The 19,858-nt window shown below is 33.5% G+C and overlaps 2 protein-coding genes across 2 annotated transcripts in view; one reads left to right on the top strand and one right to left on the bottom strand.

Annotated features, from left to right (window-relative positions):
• The window catches only part of LOC102740164 (A disintegrin and metallopeptidase domain 3-like), a 425,273-nt gene that overhangs the window by 147,239 nt on the left and 258,176 nt on the right, over positions 1–19,858 (bottom strand). The gene's annotated exons all lie outside the window — the stretch shown is intronic.
• The window catches only part of LOC102740462 (disintegrin and metalloproteinase domain-containing protein 18), a 180,222-nt gene that overhangs the window by 98,774 nt on the left and 61,590 nt on the right, over positions 1–19,858 (top strand). The window contains exon 17 of the mRNA XM_081812865.1: positions 3,059–3,139. Within this exon, the coding sequence (XP_081668991.1) occupies positions 3,059–3,139 (81 nt within the window). The remainder of the gene's footprint in view (positions 1–3,058; positions 3,140–19,858) is intronic.

Genomic DNA, 19,858 nt, shown 5'->3' with positions numbered 1-19,858 from the left:
AAAAAAAAAAAGAGAAGAGAGAATCTTAAGCAGGCTCTGCACTGAGTGTAGAACCCATCTCGGGGATAAATCTCACAACTCTGAGATCATGACCTGAGCTGAAATCAAGAGTTAGATGCTTAGCTGACTGAGCCACACTGGTGCCTCAAGATTTTATTTTTTAAGTAATCTTTACACCTAACATGGGGCTCAAATTTACAACCCAGAAGTCAAGAGTCATGTGCTCTACTGATTGAGCCAGGCAGGTGCCCCATCAGCCCCTCTGGTTTTTAAAGCCAAACATTATGGGAATTAGTCATCCCTCTGGTGTGAGGGCCTGTTTCTCTGCCCTTTCTACATGCTCAGCTCTCTCCCTCCTGCAAGCAGGCTACTTATGCCTTTGTGACTTTCCTGACCTTTCAGATGCAGCTTCTTCTCTATATTCAGTTGTGGAGTTTGTTCTCCCAGTCTTCCCATCACTTCCCATTTTGTTGAATTGGATGTAGACCATATTTAGTTGACATTATGTGACAGGGTGAGCTCAGGGTCCTTCCACTCTGCTATCTTCCCAAACTCAGAATTTCATTCTTTTAAAGGTTAAATAATATTCTATCATTTTTATATACCACATTTTGTTTATTGATTTATCCATCAATGGACATTTAGACTGTTTCTACCTTTTGGCTATTGTGAATAATGCTGCTATGAACAGCATTTGGTGTACAAACATCTTTTCAAGTCCCTGCCTTTTAATTCTTTGGGTATATACCTAAACATGGATTTGCTGGATCATATTCTAATTCTATGTTTTGTTTTGTTTTGTTTTTTTGAGAAATGGCTGTTCTGTTTTTCACAGTGGCTGCACCATTTTATATTCCCACTAGTAATTCACAAGGGTTACAATCTGTCTACTTCTTTACTAACACTTAATTTCTGTTTTATTTTGTTTTTGTTTGGATCATGAAGTGATATTTTATTGTGTTTTTAACTTTCATTTTTTGAATAACTAGTGATGTAGAACTTTTTTCACAAGTTTATTGGCTATCCCTGTATCTTCTTTGGAGAAATGTCTATTTATGTCTTCTGCCTATTTTTAATTTGGTATTGGTTTTTGTTATCATTGAGTTTAAGGAATCCTATATATACTTTGGATACCAATCCTTTACCAGATCATGATTTGTTAATATTTTCTCCCATTCTGTGGATTGCCTTTTCAGTCTCTTGATAGTGTTCTTTGACATACAAAAGTCCTTTTAATTTTTATGAAGTCCAATGTATCTGTTTTCTCTTTTGTTCCCTGTCATTTGGGTACCATATCCAAAAAATCATTTCCAAATTAATGTTATGAAGCTTTTCCCTATGTCGTCTAAAAGTTTTATCATTTAGCTCTTTAGGTCTTGAATCCTTTTGAGTTTATTTTTGTATATGGTACAAGATAAGGATCTAATTTCATTCTTTTTCATATGTATATCCAATTTTCCAGGATCATTTGTTGAAAACATTGTCCTTTGCCACTGAATGGTCTTGGCAGCAAAATAATTTTACCATATATGCAAGGATTTATTTCTTGGCTGTATACTATATTTGACCATATATGCAAGGATTGATTTCTTAGCTGTCTAATACATGCCGTTCATCAATAGTTCTGAATTTATGCCAACACCACACTGTTTTCATTGCTATAGCTTTGTAGAAAGTTATGATATCAAGAAGTGTGATTTCTCCAACTTTGTTCTTTTTTAAGGCTGTTTTGGCTATTTCAAGTCCCTTGAAATTCCATTTTATGATGGGTTTTCTATTTCTGAAAAAGAGTCTTTGGAATTTTGACAGATACTGCATTGAATTTGTAGATTGCTTTGGATAGTATTAGCATCTTAACAATATTATGTCTTTCAGTCCATGAACACAGGGTATCTTTCTATATCTTTACACCTTTAATTTTTTTCTCAGCATTCCTTTATAGTTTTCAGTGTACACATCACTTACCTGCTTGGTTAAGTTTAGTTGGTTAATAATGGTTAATACTGTTATAAATTGAATTATTTCTTGATTTTTTCATAATGTTTATTGCTAGTTTAAAGAAATGAGTTTGATTTTTTGTATGTTAATATTTTATCCTGCAACGTTACTGAATTTGCCAATTAGTTCTGAAAACCTTTTTGTGTGTGGAGTCTTTAAGGTTTTCTATATATGATTATGTAATCTGCAAACAGAGATAATTTTACTTCTTTCTCTATGATTTGTATGCCTTTTATTTATTTTTATCACCTAATTTCTTTGGCTAAAATTTCCGATGTTAGGTTGAAAAGAGGAGACAAATGTAGGCTGGCATATGCAACATGATTTATTGGGTGTATGTTAATTTTCAGGAAATAATTGCACAAAGCTAATTTTTATTCTTATTATCTTCATATTTTCAATGTATTACTTATAACTTATGCTCCTTTTTAAAATAAAACAAAAGAATGTAAGCCAGGAGGCCAGTTAACAAAATATAAAAAGGTAAATGGGGCAAAAGTTACATATCCAGGTGACTGATTACCACTGGATTACTCATTTTGACATAACAAGGGTTTTACAAAGGATACAAATGAAGTTAAAATATTTCTCTTGATAAATTATTCTTATCAATATTATAACAAAGGTTCATGATAATTTATAATCCAAAATACTAACTTGTATTTGAAACCCAAATAAAATTAATGAATTATTTCCAATTTTTGAGGGGACAGGTCATTAATATTAATCTAATCAATTATTTATAACAGAACATTAACATAATATAGAAAATTTCCCTGATTGAGATCTTCAATTCAATTCCAAATTTTAAGTATCAAAACACAAATTACATTACATTATTACAAAAACTATGTCAAGACAAACACCCTCAGTTATTTTTCTTTAATTGATTGTTATCTACATTTTGTATTGGAATGCTAGAATCTTTGTACCAGAATCAGAGTAATATGAAATAAAATGTCTCAACTTAAGCATCTCTTATGTGTATATAACAAATAATTATTTTCTCATATTACATCAAATGTGTGAGTGATTATGAAATATCTTTGTTTTATTTTAGTATTGTATAAATAAAACCTGCAAAGAAGTTCATTTGGTGGGAAAAAAATGTAATGCTGCTAAAAAATGCAAAGGAAATGGGGTAAGTAACTTTTCTTTCTGTAGTTCTAAATTAAATGTTATTTTTGTGGGTAATTCAAAGTAAAAGTTTATCTTACTTGGGAGAATTGAGAGTCTAGTTACTTTTTTTTTTTTAAGATTTTATTTATTTATTTGACAGAGAGAGACACAGCGAGAGAGGGAACACAAGCAGGGGGAGTGGGAGAGGGAGAAGCAGGCTCCCCGCAGAGCAGGGAGCCCGATGTGGGACTCGATCCCAGGACCCTGGGATCATGACCTGAGCCGAAGGCAGTTGCTCAACCGACTGAGCCACCCAAGCGCCCGAGTCTAGTTACTTTTAAACTGAACTTGCCTAGACTAGCTAATCAATATAAAGAAAATCAGTGGGGTGATGAATATCTACCATTTGCATCAACATGGGTGGAACTGGAGGGGATTATGCTAAGTGAAATAAATCAGGCAGAGAAAGATAATTATCATATGGTTTCACTCATATGTGGAACATAAGGAATAGAGCAGAGGACCATATGGGAAGGGAGGGAAAACTGAATGGGAAGAAATCAGAGAGGGAGACAAACCATGAGAGACTCTGGACTCTGGGAAACAAACTGAGGGTTACAGAACCCAGGGGTTTGGGGGATTGGGGTAACCGGGTGATGGGTATTAAGAAGGGCACGTGTTGTGATGAGCACTGGATGTTATACGCAACTAATGAATTTTTGAACACTACATCAAAAACTAATGATGTACTATATGTTGGCTAATTGAAAATAATAAATAAATAAATAATAAATAAAACTCAGTGGGGCTAATTCAAAAACTGTTAAACAAATTGTACTACATGTGTTGAATTTATTGTGAACATCCACAACTTATGAATTAATAACATGTTTAAATAAAAACCATTTATGCCAATAAATATGTTTTCTTGTAATTGTGAACATATTTTGTACTCCCTCATTTTCTTAATAATTAAAATTTATGGCTATATAATATTTTATAGAAATATACCTAAAAAACCTATTGACATGTTAGTGAATTTTCTGATTGTTCCCATGAAGAGGTTTCTAATAGGAAATATATCCTTATGCAAAAACTTTTTATTTCTTCCCAACTGTTTATCTTAATCTGCTAACACAAATTTGTTGTTACTTTTATATTTAATTTTTACATCTTAAAATTTATAGTTTTTGTCCTTTTAAAATTATTTTTCCTAAAAGAAAATCAGTGTAAGATGCAGTCAACACTATAAGAATTATCCCAGATTTACCATATTTATCAGTATTCAATTTTATAATTTTTAAATTGATCGGATTTAGAATATATAAAATGCCTCTTGCATTGTCTTTAATTTTCTAGAGGCTTTTAACAAAGAAGATAACTACATTTTCATGTTTTGTTTTTTACTTTCTATAGTTACAATTATTGGCCTGATCTTTTGCTTTCCTTTCTTTAGTTATGCTTTAGGTCTTCAGTCCAAATGATTTTTATTAAATCTCAAACAAAGTTATAGATTGTAAATTATTGATACTGTTTTATTGGATACAAATTTGTTTTCTTCACCTACTACCATTTAGATTCCAATTTTATTTTACTTAGGTTTTTGGATTTTTAAATAAAATTTTTCACTATGAAATATGACATACATAAAATAAGTAAATAAGATTAAACTGCATTTATTTTATGATTTTCTCTATGCTTATTAATTTCAAAATGAAAATGAAAATGTCAAGTAAAATCTAACTGAATCTAGGAGAAGCTCTGTTTACTTTCCAATGACATCTCAACAGACAACTCTATTATTTACAGTTGATAGAGTTGACTTATAACCCTATAATTTGCCATTTTAGTTCAATTTTATGAGCATGAAGTTGTTTAAGAAATCTTATTGTAAAGCATTGGCAGTCATTGTAGTGTGGTTCTTTTTTCATTTCTGATACATTTTTTTTTTATTAATAAGAATTTTTTTTTTTTAGAACAGTTTTAGGTTCACAGAAAACTTGAGGGAAAAATACAGAATGTTCTCATATATCTCTTTCCCTGACACATGCATAGCCTCCCCCAATATCAACATCCTGCATCAAAGGTGCACACTTGTTACAATTGATGAACATACATTGACATATCATAATCACCCCAACTATTGATAATTTGCATTAGGGTTTATTCTTTGTGTTGTACTTTTATGGTTTTGGATGAATGTAAAATATATCCATTATTATAATACCATAAGATAATTTCACTGGCCTAAAGATCCTTTGTGCTTCCCCTCTTTAAGTCTCCACTCAACCTACAACAACCAGTTATGTTTTTAACTGTCTCCATAGTTGTGCCTTTTCCAGAATGTTATATAGTTGGGATCATACAGTATACAGCCTTTTCAGAGTGGCTTCTTTCACTTAGTAACATACAGGTTCCTTCATGTCTGCTGTTTGGATTTACCACAGTTAATTTATTTATTCACCACTGAAAGACATATTGGTTGCTTCCAAGTTTTTACAATTATGAATATAACTACTTAAATATCCATGTGCAGATTTTTGTGAAAAGATAAATTTCCAACTCTTTTGGGTATATACTTTTCTTTAAATTAGACTCCCTAGCAATTTATCATTTATTAATGATCTAAATATATCAAGAAGTTAAGAAAAAAACAACAGATTATATTGAAAATTTTAGTTATTGATTGACTGCAAGTGGTGGACATTCCTGAATCTGGTCCCCATTGTTAAAGACAAAGGTTTCAATATTCAATTCCATGTCTTTCTTTCATGCAACATGCTTTTGATGTTATATATAAAAAGCTATCTCCAGGGCGCCTGGGTGGCTCAGTTGGTTAAGTGACTGCCTTCGGCTCAGGTCATGATCCTGGAGTCCCTGGATCGAGTCCCGCATCAAGCTCCCTGCTCGGTGGGGAGTCTGCTTCTCCCTCTGACCCTCCCCCCTCTCATGTGCTTGTTCTCTCTCATTCTCTCTCTCTCAAATAAATAAATAAAATCTTTAAAAAAAAAAAAAAGCTATCTCCAAACCCAAGGTCACCAAGATTTTCTCCAGTGTTACCTTCTACAAGTTTTATAGTTTTGTATTACATTTAGGTCTATAATCCATTGAGCTAATTTTTATGAAAGGCATAAGTACTAATTTTTTGCATGTAAATTTCCATCACCATTTATTTTAAAAGATGATTCTTTCTCCATTGAACTGTCTGCCTTGCTCCATTATCAAAGGCCAGTTGACTATATTTATGTGGATTTAATTCTGATTTCTGTATTTCATTCCATCAATCTGTTTATCTATTCCTTTGCCAATACTCCACTGTTTTATTTTAGCTTTAAAATAAGTATACATATCAGGTAGTCAAAGTGATCCTTCTTTGTTCTTCAGTAGTATGTTGGCTATTCTGTGTCTTTTGCCTTTCCATATAAACATAAGTTGGCCAAATCAGATTGTCAGTATCCACAAAATAAGCAAATGGAATTTTGATTGGGGTTGTATTGAATGTATAGATCAAGTGGGGAATAACTAACATCTTGACAATATTGAATCCTCATATTCATGTACATGGAATATCTTTCCATTTATATAGATCTTTGAGTTTGTTACATTAGACTTTGCAGTTCTCCTAATACAGGTCTGGTAAATTTATAACCAATTATTTTTTTGGTGTTAATGTAAATGGTCAAATTCCAGTTGTCTATTGTTATATATAAGTAAGCAATTTACTTTTCTATATTAACTTTTCATTATGCTGCCTTACATAATCACTTATTGGTTCTTATAGCTCTTTTGTTGATACTTTGGGATTATTTACACAATCATGTCATCCGAGAACAAAATATTTTATTTCTTTCTTTCTTTCCAAATTTTATATCTTTTATTTCCTGTTCTTATTGCATTAGCTAGAACTTCCAGTATAATATTGAAAAGAGAAAAAGTAGTAAAAGTAAACATCCTTGCCTTGCTCCTGATCTTAGCAAGAAAGCTTCTAGCTTCTCACTATTTTTTTTTAATATTCTTTCAATGTAGTAGGCCATATTAATTTGTGAATTTCTAAATAAGGTAGAGCAATTTCTTATCTGCATATTTAAAAATAGATTCAAACTTTAGAAAGAGTCATATTCAAATAAGCATGTCTAAATAAAAAATAATAATAAAAACATTTACTTCCTGGAAAACAACAAAGGGGATATATTCATAAACCCAGGGAACCCTTCTCATGTTCCTCTTTGCTCTTCTTCACAATTTTCTTTCACATTATTTATGTTGGAGACTCTCATCTGTGACCTTCCAAGACCACACACAAGTGAAAGCTCACAAAATAAGTTACCTTTTTCTCTGAACCACATGGCTTACTCTCTTCTTTCCACTTGTCCTTTTTTTTTTTCTCCCTCAACTTGTCTATTTTTTTACTCTTTCATTTACTTTTTAATTTTTTCCCTAGGTTTCCCCTGATTCTCTTATGAATTCTTAACTTCAATTGTTCTCTGCCTTTTTCTTTTCTATTGAAGTATAATTGACAAATAACTGCATATTTGTTCAAGATGTACAATATAATGATTTAATATTTGTATGTATTGCAAAGTGATCACCACAATAATTCTAGTTAGCATCCATCATCATACATAGTTACAATTTTTTTTCTTGTGCTGAGGAATTTTAAGATCTACTCTCCACAACTTTCAAATATTCAATACCATATTATTAACTACATTCACCATACTTAAATTACATCCTTATGTTTTATTTATTTTATAACTGGAAGTTTTTATCTTTGAAAACCTCCACCTATTTCACCCATCATCCCCCAACCCTTCACCTATGGCACCTACCAATCTATCCTCTATAGTTATATGCTTGTTTTAAAAAATTCTATCTAAAAGATGGATCATAATATTCGATTTTCTCTGTCTGACTTATTTTACTTAGCATAATGCCCTCAAGGTCCATCCATGTTGCCACAAGTGACAAGATCTCATTGTTTTTATGGCTGAATAATATTCCATTGTGTCTGTGTGTATACATACCACATCTTTTTTTATCAATTCATTCATAGATGGACACTTAGGTTGTTTCTGTATCTTTCTTTGACAGAGAGAGAGCAGGAACACAAGCAGGGGGAGTGGGAGTGGGAGAAACAGGCTTCCTGCCAAGCAGGAAGCCTGATGCGGGGCTTGATCCCAGGACTCTGGCATCATGACCTGAGCCAAAAGCAGACACTTAACAACTGAGCCACCCAGGTGCCCCTGTATCTTGACTATTATAAAAAATGCTGCAGTAAACATCTTTTCAAGTTAGTGATTTGGTTTCTTTGGATGAATACCCAGAACTGGAAGTAATGGATCATATGGTTGCTCTATTTTTAATTTTTTGAGGAATTGCCATGCTGTTTTCCACAGTGGCTGCACCAGTTTACATCCCCACCAACAGTGCACAATGGTTCCCTTTTCTTCACCTCCTGACCAACACTTGTTATTTCATATCTTTTTGATAATAGCCATTCTACCATGTGTGAGGTAGTATATAATTGTAGTTTTGATTTGCATTTCCTTGTAGATCAGTGATGCTGAGCGTCTTTTCTTGTACCTATTGGTTTTCTGTAGGTTTTCTGCTTCTCATTATTATGATGTTAGTTGTACATTTTTTTTGTAGATGTTCTTCCTATTGAGGAATTTACCCCTTTATGCCCAAATTGGTGAGTTTTTAATCATAAAATGTGTGTGTTTGGTCAAGCCCTTTTTTCTGAATCTATTGATATAATCGTATGACTTTTTTTTTTTTAGCCTATTGATGTTACAGTAACAGTAAAGTCCATTACAGTAATTGATCTTCAAATGATAACCTCAACTTGTATACCAGGAATAAAATCCACTTTATTCAGATATACTATTCTTTTATATATTAACTAATTTGATTTGCTAATATTTTTGAGGATTTATGCACTTATACTTACTAGTGATACTGTCTATAGTTCTACTTTCTTGTAATGGCTTTGTCTGGTTTTGGTATTGGGATAATGCTGACCTCACAATGAGTTTGGAAGTGATCCTTCTGCCCCTATTTTCTGGGAGAGGTTGTAAAGAATTGACATAATCCATTTCTTAAATGTTCGATCAAATTCACCAGAGAACACATCTGAGCTATGTGCTGTTTTGGAAGGTTATTAAATATTGATTTATTTTATTTAACAGATATAGACCTATTCAGAATATTTCTTCTTGTGTGACCTTTTGTGTCTTTCAATGAATCGGTTCATTTCACCTAGGTTACCAATTTATACACATAGAATTTTTAGGATATTACTTTATTATCTTTTTTATTCTTAATTAAAATCAATTTAATTAACATATAGTGTATTATTAGTTTCAGAGGTAGAGTTTAGTGATTCATCAGTTGCATATAACACCAAATGCTCATGACATCAAATGCTCTCCTTAATGCCCATTACCCAGTTATCCTATACCCCCACCCACCTCCCCTCCAGTAACCCTCAGTTTGATTCCTATAGTTAAGAGTCTCTTATGGTTTGTCCCACTCTCTGATTTCATCGTTTTATTTTTTCCTTCCCTTCCCCTATGTTCATCTGTTTTGTTTCTTAAATTCCACATATGAGTGAAATCATATGGTATTTGGCTTTCTCTGACCGATTTGTTTCACCCAGCATAAAACACTCTAGTTCCATCCATATCATTGCAAATGGCAAGATTTCATTCTTTTTGCTGGCTGAGTAATATAACCATCTGGGCTTTTTCCATATTTTGGCTATTGTGGACATTGCTGCTATAAACATTGGGGTGCAAGTGCCTCTTCAGATCAACACATTTGTATCTTTGGGGTATATGTCTAGTAATGCAATTTCTGGGTCGCAGGGTAGCTCCATTTTCAACTTTTGAGGAACCTCCATACTGTCTTCCAGAGCACCTATACCAGCTTGCATTCCCACTGCCATGTAAGAGGATTCCCGTTTCTCTGTATCCTAGCCAAAATCTGTCATTTTGTGACTTGTTAATGTTAACCATTCTGACTGGTGTGAGTCTTGTGGATTTGATTTGTATTTCCCTGATGCTGAGTGCTGCTGAACATTTTTCATGTGTCTGTTGGCCATTTGTATGTCTTCCTTGGAGAAATATCTGTTCATGTCTTCTGCCCATTTTTTGACTGCATTATCGTTTTTTGGGTATTGAGTTTGATAAGTTCTTTATAGGTTTTGGATACTAGCCTTTTATCTGATAAGACATTTGCAAATATCTTCTCCCATTCTGTAGATTGTCTTTTAGTTTTGTCAACTATTTCCTTTGCTGTGCAGAAGCTTTTTATCTTAATGAAGTCCAAATAGTTCATTTTTGCTTTTGTTTCCCTTCCTTTAAAGACGTGTCTCGCATGAAGTTGCTGTGGCCAAGGTCAAAGAGGTTGCTGCTCGTGTTCTCCTCTAGGATTTTGATGGATTCCTGTCTCACATTTACATCTTTCATCCATTTTGAGTTTATTTTTGTGTGCGGTTTAAGAAAGTGGTCCAGTTTCATTCTTCTGCATGTGGCTGTCCAGTTTTCCCAATGTCATTTTTTGAAGACACTGTCTTTTTTCCATTGGACATTCTTTCCTGTTTTGTTGAAGATTAGTTGTTCATAGAGTTGAGGGTCCATTTCTGCGTTCTCTATTCTCTTCCATTGCTCTATGTGTCTGTTTTATGCCAGCTGTCTTGATGATTACAGCTTTATAATACAGCTTGATGTCCAAAATTGTCATGTCACTAGCTTTGGTTTTCTTTTTCAACATTCCTCTGGCTATTCAGGGTCTTTTTTGGTTCCATACAAATTTTAGAATTGTTTGTTCCAGCTCTGTGAAAAATGTTGGTGGTATTTTGATAGGGATTGCCTTGAATGTATAGATTGCATTGGGTAGCATAGACATTTGTGCCCATGAGCATGGATGTTTTTCCATTTCTTTGTGTCTTCTTCAATTTCTTTCATAAAAGTTCTGCAATTTTCAGGGTACAGATCCTTTACCTCTTTGGTTAGGTTTATTCCTAGATATCTCATGGTTTTTTATGTAATTGTAAATGGGATCAATTCCTTAATTTCTCTTTCTTCTGTCTCATTGTTAGTGTATAGAAATTCAACTGACTTCTGTGCATTGATTTTATATCATGCCACTTTCCTGAATTCTTGTATGAGTTCTAGCAATTTTGAGGTGGAGCTTTTTGAGTTTTCTATATAGAGTATAATGTCTGCAAAGAGTGAAATTTTGATGTGACTTTGTCAATTTGGATGCCTTTTATTTCTTTTTGTTTTCTGATTGCTGTAACTAGGAATTCCAGTACTATGTTGAACAGCAGTGCTGAGAGTGGACATCCCAGTTATGTTCCTGACTTAGGGGAAAAGCTCTGTGGGTTTTTCACATATGGCTTTTATGATATTGAGGTATGTTCCCTTTATCCCTACATGGCAGAGAGTTTTTATCAAGAAAGGATGCTGTATTTTGTCAAATGCTTTTTCTGCATTAATTGAGAGGATCATATAGTTATTGTCCTTTCTTTTATTAATGTGGTGTATCACACTGATTGATTTCTGGATGTTGAACCACTTTTTCAGCCCAGGAAGTAATCCCACTTGGTCATGGTGAATAATCCTTTTAATGTATTGTTGAATCCTATTAGCTGGTGTCTTGGTGAGAATTTTTACATCCATGTTCATCAGGGATATTTGTCTGTAATTTTCCTTTTTGGTGGGGTCTTTGTCTGGTTTGGGGATCAAGGAAATGTTGGCCACATAGGATGAATTTGGAAGTTTTCTTCCATTTTTATTTATTTATTTATTTATTTATTTATTTATTGGAAACAGCTTCAGAAGAATAGGTATTAGTTCTTTAAATGTTTGGTAGAATTCTGCTGGGGACCATCTGGTCTTGGATTGTGGTTTATTGGGAGGTTTTTGATTACTGCTTCAATTTCTATGCTGGTCATGGGTCTGTTCAGGTTTTCTATTTCTTTCTTTTTCAGTTTTGGTAGCTTATATGTTTCTAGGAATGCATCCATTCTTTTCAGATTGCCTAATTTGGTGGCATATAATTGCTCATAAAATTATCTTCTAATTGTTTGTATTTATTTGGTGTTGATTGTGATCTTTCCTCTTTCATTTAAGATTTTATTTATTTGGGTCCTTTCTCCTTTCTTTTTGATAAGTCTGGCCAAGGGTTTATCGAGTTTATTAATTCTTTCAAAGAACAAGCTCCTAGTTTCGTTGATTTGTTCTATTGTTCTTTTGGTTTCTATTTCATTGATTTCTGCTCTAATTTTTATTAATTTTTTTCTCCTTCTGGGTTTAGGCTTTATTTTCAGTTCTTTCTCCAGCTCCTTTAGGTGTAGGGTTAGGTTGTGTATTTGATACCTTTCTTGTTTCCTGAGAAAGGCTTATATTGCTATATACTTCCCTCTTAGAACCACCTTCACTGCATCCCAGTGGTTTTGAATATTTGTGTTTTCATTTTCATTTGTTCCCATGTGTTTTTTTTATTATTCTTTAATTTCCTGTTTCCATTCGTTCTTTAGTAGGATGTTCTGTAATCTCCATGTATTTGTGTTCCTTCCAAATTTTCTCTTGTGATTGAGTTCAAGTTTTAAAGCAATGTGGTCCTAAAATATGCATGGAATAATCTCAGTCTTTTGATACCGGTTGAGAACTGATTTGTGACCCAGTATATGATCCATTGTAGAGAATGTTCCATGTGCACTTGAGAAGAATGTGTATTATGTTGCTTTAGGATGAAATGCTTGAATATATCTGTTAAGTCCATCTGGCCCAGTGTGTCATTCAAAGCCTTGTTGATCTTCTGCTTAGATGATCTGTCCATTGCTGTGAGTTAGGTGTTAAAGTCCCTTACTATTATTTTGTTATTATAAATGTGTTTCCTTAGTTTTGTTATTATTTATATGATTGGCTGCTCCCAAGTTAGGGACATAAATATTTACAATTGTTAGATCTTCTCATTGGATAGACATTTTAATTATGACATAGTGTCCTTCTACATCTCTTATTATATTCTTTGGTTTAAAATCCAGTTTGTCTGATATAAGGATTCCCACTTCAGCATTATTTTGATGTCCATTAGCATGATAAATTGTTCTCCACCCCCTCACTTTCAATCTGGAGGTGTCTTTGGATCTACAATGAATCTCTTGTAGATAGCATATAGATGGGTCTTTTTTTTTTTTTTTAAGATTTTTTTATTTATTCATGAGAGACAGAGAGAGAGGCAGAGAGAGAAGCAGGCTCCCAAGGAGCGGGGAGCCCAATGCGGGACTCGATCCCAGGACCCTGGGATCACGACCTGAGCCGAAGGCAGACACCTAACCATCTGAGCCACCCAGGCGCCCCGGGTCTTGTTTTTTTATCCAATCTGATACCCTGTGTCTTTTGATTGGAGCATTTAGTCCATTTACATTCAGAATAATTATTGAAAGATATGAATTTGGTGCCATTGTATTACTTGTAAAGATGTTTCTTTAGATTGTCTCTGTACCTTTCTGGTCTTTGTTACTTTGGGACTCTCTCTTTGCTCAAAGGATCCCCTTCAATATTTCTTGCAGGGCTGGTTTAGTGTTCACAATTTCCCTTAGTTTTGTTTGTCCTGGAGATTCTATCTCTCCTTCTATTCTCAATGAGAGCCTTGCTGAATAAAGTATTCTTGTTTGCATATTTTTCCCATTTAGCACATTAAATATATTATGCCAGTCTTTTCTGGCCTGCCAGGTCTCTGTGGACATATCTGCTGCCAGTCTTATGTTTCTACCCTTGTAGGTTAAGGACTTATTGTCCTGTGCTGCTTTCAGGATTTTCTCTTTATCTCTGAAATTTGCAAGTTTCACTATTATGTGTCAGGGTGTTGATCTATTTTTATTGATTTTGAAGGGGGGTTTTCTGTGGCTCCTGGATTTGAATGCCCATTTCCTTCCCCAGAATAGGGAAGTTCTCAGCTATAATTTGTTCAAATAAACCTTCTGCCCTTCTGTCTCTCTCTTCTTCTTCTGAGACCCCTATTATTCAAATATTATTTTGTGTTATGGTATTGTTGATTTCTTGAAGTCTCCCTTTATGACCCAGTAGTTGTTTTTCTCTCTGTTTGCAGTTCCCTTATTGTCTGTCATTTTGTCATCAATATACTGACTTTCTCTTCTGTCTTGTTTATCCTAGCAGTTAGAGCCTCCATTGTTGACTGCATCTCAGTAATAGCATTTTTAATTTTGGTCTGATTAGATTTTACTTCTTTTATTTCTATAGTAAGGGATTCTCTACTGTCTTCTATGCTTTTTTCAAGCCTAGCTGGTATCTTTATAATTGTGTTTTGAATTCTAGTTCTGACATCTTACATATATCCATATTGGTTAAATCCCTGGCAGTGAGTACTGCCTCCTGTTCATTCTTTTGGGATGTCTCATCATCCTGTTCAGAAAAGATTAGATGAAAAAGAGATAAGACAAAAATAACAACAAACCATAAAAATACAAATAAAACAAACCTGAAGAAAACAGAAACAATACAAAATAAGAAAAAAATGAACAAGAAGTAAAACAGAACAAAACAACAAACTAGATCTTGGGTGTATTTTGTTCTGTTAAAAGAAACTAGATCCCAAAATAGGAAAGAAATAAAAACTTATATATATATACAAAAATAAAATAAAATAAAAGGAAAGGAAACCGTAATATATATAGTATATATAAAAATAAAAATTAAGAAAGAAATAAAAATAGAATTGACAAAATAAAAAAATACCTGAAAAAAATAAAACTGAAAGACTAAAGAATCATGACAAAACCATGAATGCTATATACTCTTTTCCCCAAGAGCTGATATTTTGCAGTTCTATATGATCTGTAAAATTGGTGTTAGCTGGTTGTTCCTGCTGGTCCTCAGGAGGAGGGGCCTGTTGGACTGGTTCTCAGGTGTCTTTACCCTGGTGGAATTGCACCCCATTGTCAGGGCCCAGGCTCAGTGTAAGTGGCTCCAGATTGTACCATGTGATGCTGGTTTGCTCCCTGAAGTCTTTCAGAACAAATGGGGGGATGAAAATGGTGGTGCCCTAATCTCTAGGCCTGGAGCTGAAAGTTCATGTTCCCCACTCTTTAGTGAGCCCTCACAGAAAAGCAGTCAAACACTCTTGTCTCCCTGATTTCCACCAGAACTCTGTGTTCTCTCAGCCTGTGACCGAGCGTTTTTGTCACAGGGATGCTACCCCATTTCAAGTCTCCAAACTTTACAGACTCCTGTGGTGTGGACTTAGCTATTCCTCCTGGGGGAGGGATTGGGGTCTTGTCAGGCTTCTGCCTTTTGCTGGGCCCCTGCCCAGAGAGTGGTCATGGGACCTTGCAGCAGTAAGAGGTTTATGGCAACACCAAGTAGAAAGCCTGTGCCTAGACTCACTGTTTTCAGATGGTTTCCCCTCTCTGATGTTTCAGAACTCTGCCACACTCAGGCACTCCCATTCTTTTTGTGACCCCAGGGATGCTGAGATCATACTGTCCAACCTGGGATTCTGCTCCACTTCACCACCTGAGCACCTTTAAGCCAGGGCCGTCCACAACTGTAGCAGACTTGTGAAGATTTCATTTTTTGTGCTCTACTGCTTATACTACTTTCTGGCAGCCTCCTTAAGCAAGTTCCCTCTCCTCCGATGTTTATCTTCCAGTATATTGCCCCAGATTCACATCTCCCCACTTCCTACCTTCCAAAAAGTGGTCATTTTTCTATTTGTAGAATTGCAGCAATTATTTTCTCAAATTTCAATTGATTTTGCTGGTGTTCAGAATGATATGATAACTAGCTGAATTCCAGGGACAAGACAAAATTAGGGTCTCCTATTTCTCCACCATCTTAACTCCTCCCCCTACATTATCTTTTCTATGTTCATGGATCAATAATGGTGGTATTTTTTTTCATTTATGATATCAATAATTTGATTTTTTTCTCTTTTTTCTTGAATTTACCTGGTTAGAGACTAATCAGTTTTATTGATTTTTTTTTAATGAATGAGCTTTTGGTTTTAATATACTCTATTAATTTTTGTTTTAAATTATTTGTACTCTAATCTTTATTAGATTTAATTTTCTCTTCCTTTTTCTAGTTTCCAAAGCACAGGATAGATTATTGATTTTAGATCTTTTCTAATGCATGCACTAAATGCTATACATTTCCAAAGCACTGGTTTTCCTGCATCTCAAATTTTCATGTTTTATTTACATTTTGATTTAGTTTTTTTTTAATTTCTTTTGACACTTCTTTGACTAATATATTATTTAGAAGTGTGTTGCTTAGGCACGACATATTTTGGGGTTTTCCAGCAATATTTCTCTTATTGATTTCTAGTTTAATTCCATCATTCCTTCTTGGTATGAAAACATACTTTGTGTGATAGCTATCCTTTTAAATTTGTAAAGGTGGGTTTTATGGCCAAGCATGAGGTTTATCTTGGTGAATAGTCTCTGTGAGCTCAAGAATAATGCATATTTTCTTGTTTGGGTAGAGTATTCTCTAAATGTCAATTAGATACTGGTCCAGTCAATTATATATTTACTGATTTTCTGCCTGCAGGATCTGTCAGTTATAGAGGTGTGTTAAAGTCTCCAACTAAAATAGTGAATTTGTCTTTTACTCCTTACAGTTCTATCAGGTTTTGCCTCACAAACCTGACACCTTGTTCTTAGTTGCATACACATTAAGGATTGTTATATCTTCTTTTTCATTATGTAAAGCCCTCTTTAGCTCTGAAAATTTTCTTTCTTTTGATTAGTTTTACCATGGTAAATCTTTCTCCATTCCCTCACTTTTAGTCTAGCTGTGGTTTTATATTTAAAGTGGGTTCTTGGTAGACAACATTCTTGTTTATTTATCCGCTCTGAAAATCTCTTTTAATAATGGTGTATTTTGACTATTGGTTTTTAAAGTAATTATTGATGTAATTAGATTAATATGTACCTTCTGTGTTACAGTTTTCTATTTGTTGGCCTTGTTTTCCATTTATATTTTGTCTTCCATTCTTTTTCTGGTTTTTTTTTCTGTTTTGAATTTAGCATTTTATAGAATTCAATTTTTACTTTTCTCTCAATAAATCAACTATACTTAGAAATTTTTATGGGTGGTATAAGTACTTTGTAACAGAGTATTCCCAGTACCTCCCTCTCATGCCTTATATTTCTGTAATTAATTTCTCTTATCTATAAGATATTAATCACCAAATACAATGTTGCCATTATATTAATCAAGTTATTTCTTAAATCAATTAAGAATAAGAAAAATTAAAAAATTTATTTTACTTTCTTTTATTCATTCTCTTTTACTTTTTTTTTTTTTTTTTTAGTTTCTAATCTATATCAGTCCTTTCTGAAGTATTTCTTGCAAAGCAGGTACACTTGTGAAAAGGTTTCTGAAAGTTTGTTTGTTTGAGATAGTTTAATTTCTCCTTCTCTTTTGAATAATAATTTTAATGGATACACATTCAAGGTGGGTATTTGTTTTTCCTTCAGCATTTTAAATATTTCATTCCATTTTCCTCTTGCTTTCATGATTTCTAAAGAGAAGTCCAATGTAATTCTCTTCCTTGCTCTTCTATAGATAAGGTTTTGGGGTTTTTTTTCTAGTTTTTTCAAGATTTTCTCTTCATTTTTTATTTTCCACAGTTTGAATATGTTATTTCTACATGGATTTTTGAAATATTTACCTTGCTTGGTATTCTCTGAAGTTCCTCGATTTGAGGTTTGGTGTCTATCATTAATGTTGGGAAATTCTGCTTCAAATATTTTTCTGTCCTTTCTTTTTTCTCCTTCTGGTATTCCCATGACATGCATGTTATATCTTTTTTAGTTGTGCTACACTTCTTGGATATTCTGTTATGTCTTTTTTATTATTTTTTGCTCTTTAGATTTCAGTTTTGGAATTTTCTAATGACATGTCCTCAAGTTCACTGATTATTTCTTTGGTTGTATACACATGAGCCCATCAAAAGAATTCATTTCTTCTATAGTGCTTTTGCTTTCTGGCATTTTAAATATATTTTTTTAAAGTTTCTAGCTCTCTGCTTGCATTACCCATCTGTTCTTTTATGTCATCTACTTTCCCCTAGTACACTAACCATGGTTCTTTTAGACCTCTAGTCTGATAATTCGAACATATCTACCCTATCTATCTGACCTTCACCTTGTTCTATTTCTTCAAATTGTGATTTTTGTCTTTTAGTATGGCTTGTAACCATACAGAAATGATCCGTTTATTTCTATCAAGGAACAAAATTCCCTGCTTGCTAGAAGATTATACAGAGGTATGGTCCTTGCAAGTTAACATCAGATATTACCCTCTTAAGTTACATAAAAACATTATGTGCAAACAATGAATCATAGAACACTACATCAAAAACTAATGATTTATGGTGATTAACATAATATAATAAAATTCAAAAAAAGTAATGCTGCAAAGAAAGAAAAAAAATGGAGTTAGAAAGGTTACAATATTACTAGCTTTTAGACTAATAATTGTTTTTTTAATCTATTAGTTTCTTAGCCGGTAGAAAATAAAAATTAGAATTATAATTGTTACAATAATTTTAGCTTTGAAAAATACACATGTATTTACCTTTATTGAGATGTTTATTTTTTCATATAACTTTATAATTATAATATACTTTATAATTATATAATATTATATATAATTATAATAACTTTATAATTATAATATACTGCCCTTTCAAATCACCTTGCCAGACTCCATTGACCATTTCTTGCAGGGCTGCTATAGTAATAATGAATTCCCTAACTCTTCCTTATTTGGGAATTATTTAATTTCTCCATTACATTTAAAGAACATTTTGCCAAATATAGGATTCTTGTTTGACGGGTGGTTTTTGTTTGTTCTTTCTTTCTTTCTTTCTTCTTTTTTTTCTTTTTTTCTAGTAGCACTTTGAATATATCAGCCATCCCCCTGCTGGTTTCCAAAGTTTCTTTTTTTTTTTTAATTTTATTTTATTATGTTATGTTAGTCACCATACAATACATCATTAGGTTTTGATGTAGTGATCCATGATTCATTGTTTTTGTATAACACCCAGTGCTCCATGCAGTACATGCCCTCTTTAATACCCATCACAGGGCTAACCCATCCCCCACCCCCCTCCCCTCTAAAACCCTCAGTTTGTTTCTCAGCATCCATAGTCTCTCATGGTTCATCTCTCCCTCCAATTTCCCAATCTTCATTTTTCCCTTCCTTCTCCTAATGTCCTCCATGCTATTCCTTATGTTCCACAAATAAGTGAAACCATATGATAATTGACTTTCTCTTCTCTACTTCTTTCACCTACCATAATCTCCTCAGTCCCATCCAAGTTGATGTAAAAGTTGGTATTCATCCTTTCTGATGGCTGAGTAATATTTCATTGTATATATGGACCACATCTTCTTTATCCATTCATCTGTTGGAGGACATCTCAGCTTTTTCCAGTTTGGTTATTGTGGACACTGCTGCTATGAACATTGGGGTGCATATGGCCCTTCTTTTCACTACATCTGTGTCTTTGGGGTAAATACCCAGGAGTGCAATTGCTGGGTCATAGGGTACCTCTATTTTTAATTTTTTGAGACACTTCCACACTATTTTCCAAAGTAGCTGTACCAACTTGCATTCCCACCAACAGGGTAAGAGGGTTCCCCTTTCTCCACAACTTCTCCAACATTTGTTTCTTGCCCTGTCCATTTTTGCCATTC

This window comes from Leptonychotes weddellii, chromosome 2 (assembly GCF_054177405.1).
Source record: "Leptonychotes weddellii isolate Sample4059 chromosome 2, ASM5417740v2, whole genome shotgun sequence".
Classification (NCBI taxonomy): domain Eukaryota; kingdom Metazoa; phylum Chordata; class Mammalia; order Carnivora; family Phocidae; genus Leptonychotes; species Leptonychotes weddellii.
This window is presented reverse-complemented; position numbering and strand designations above follow the sequence as displayed.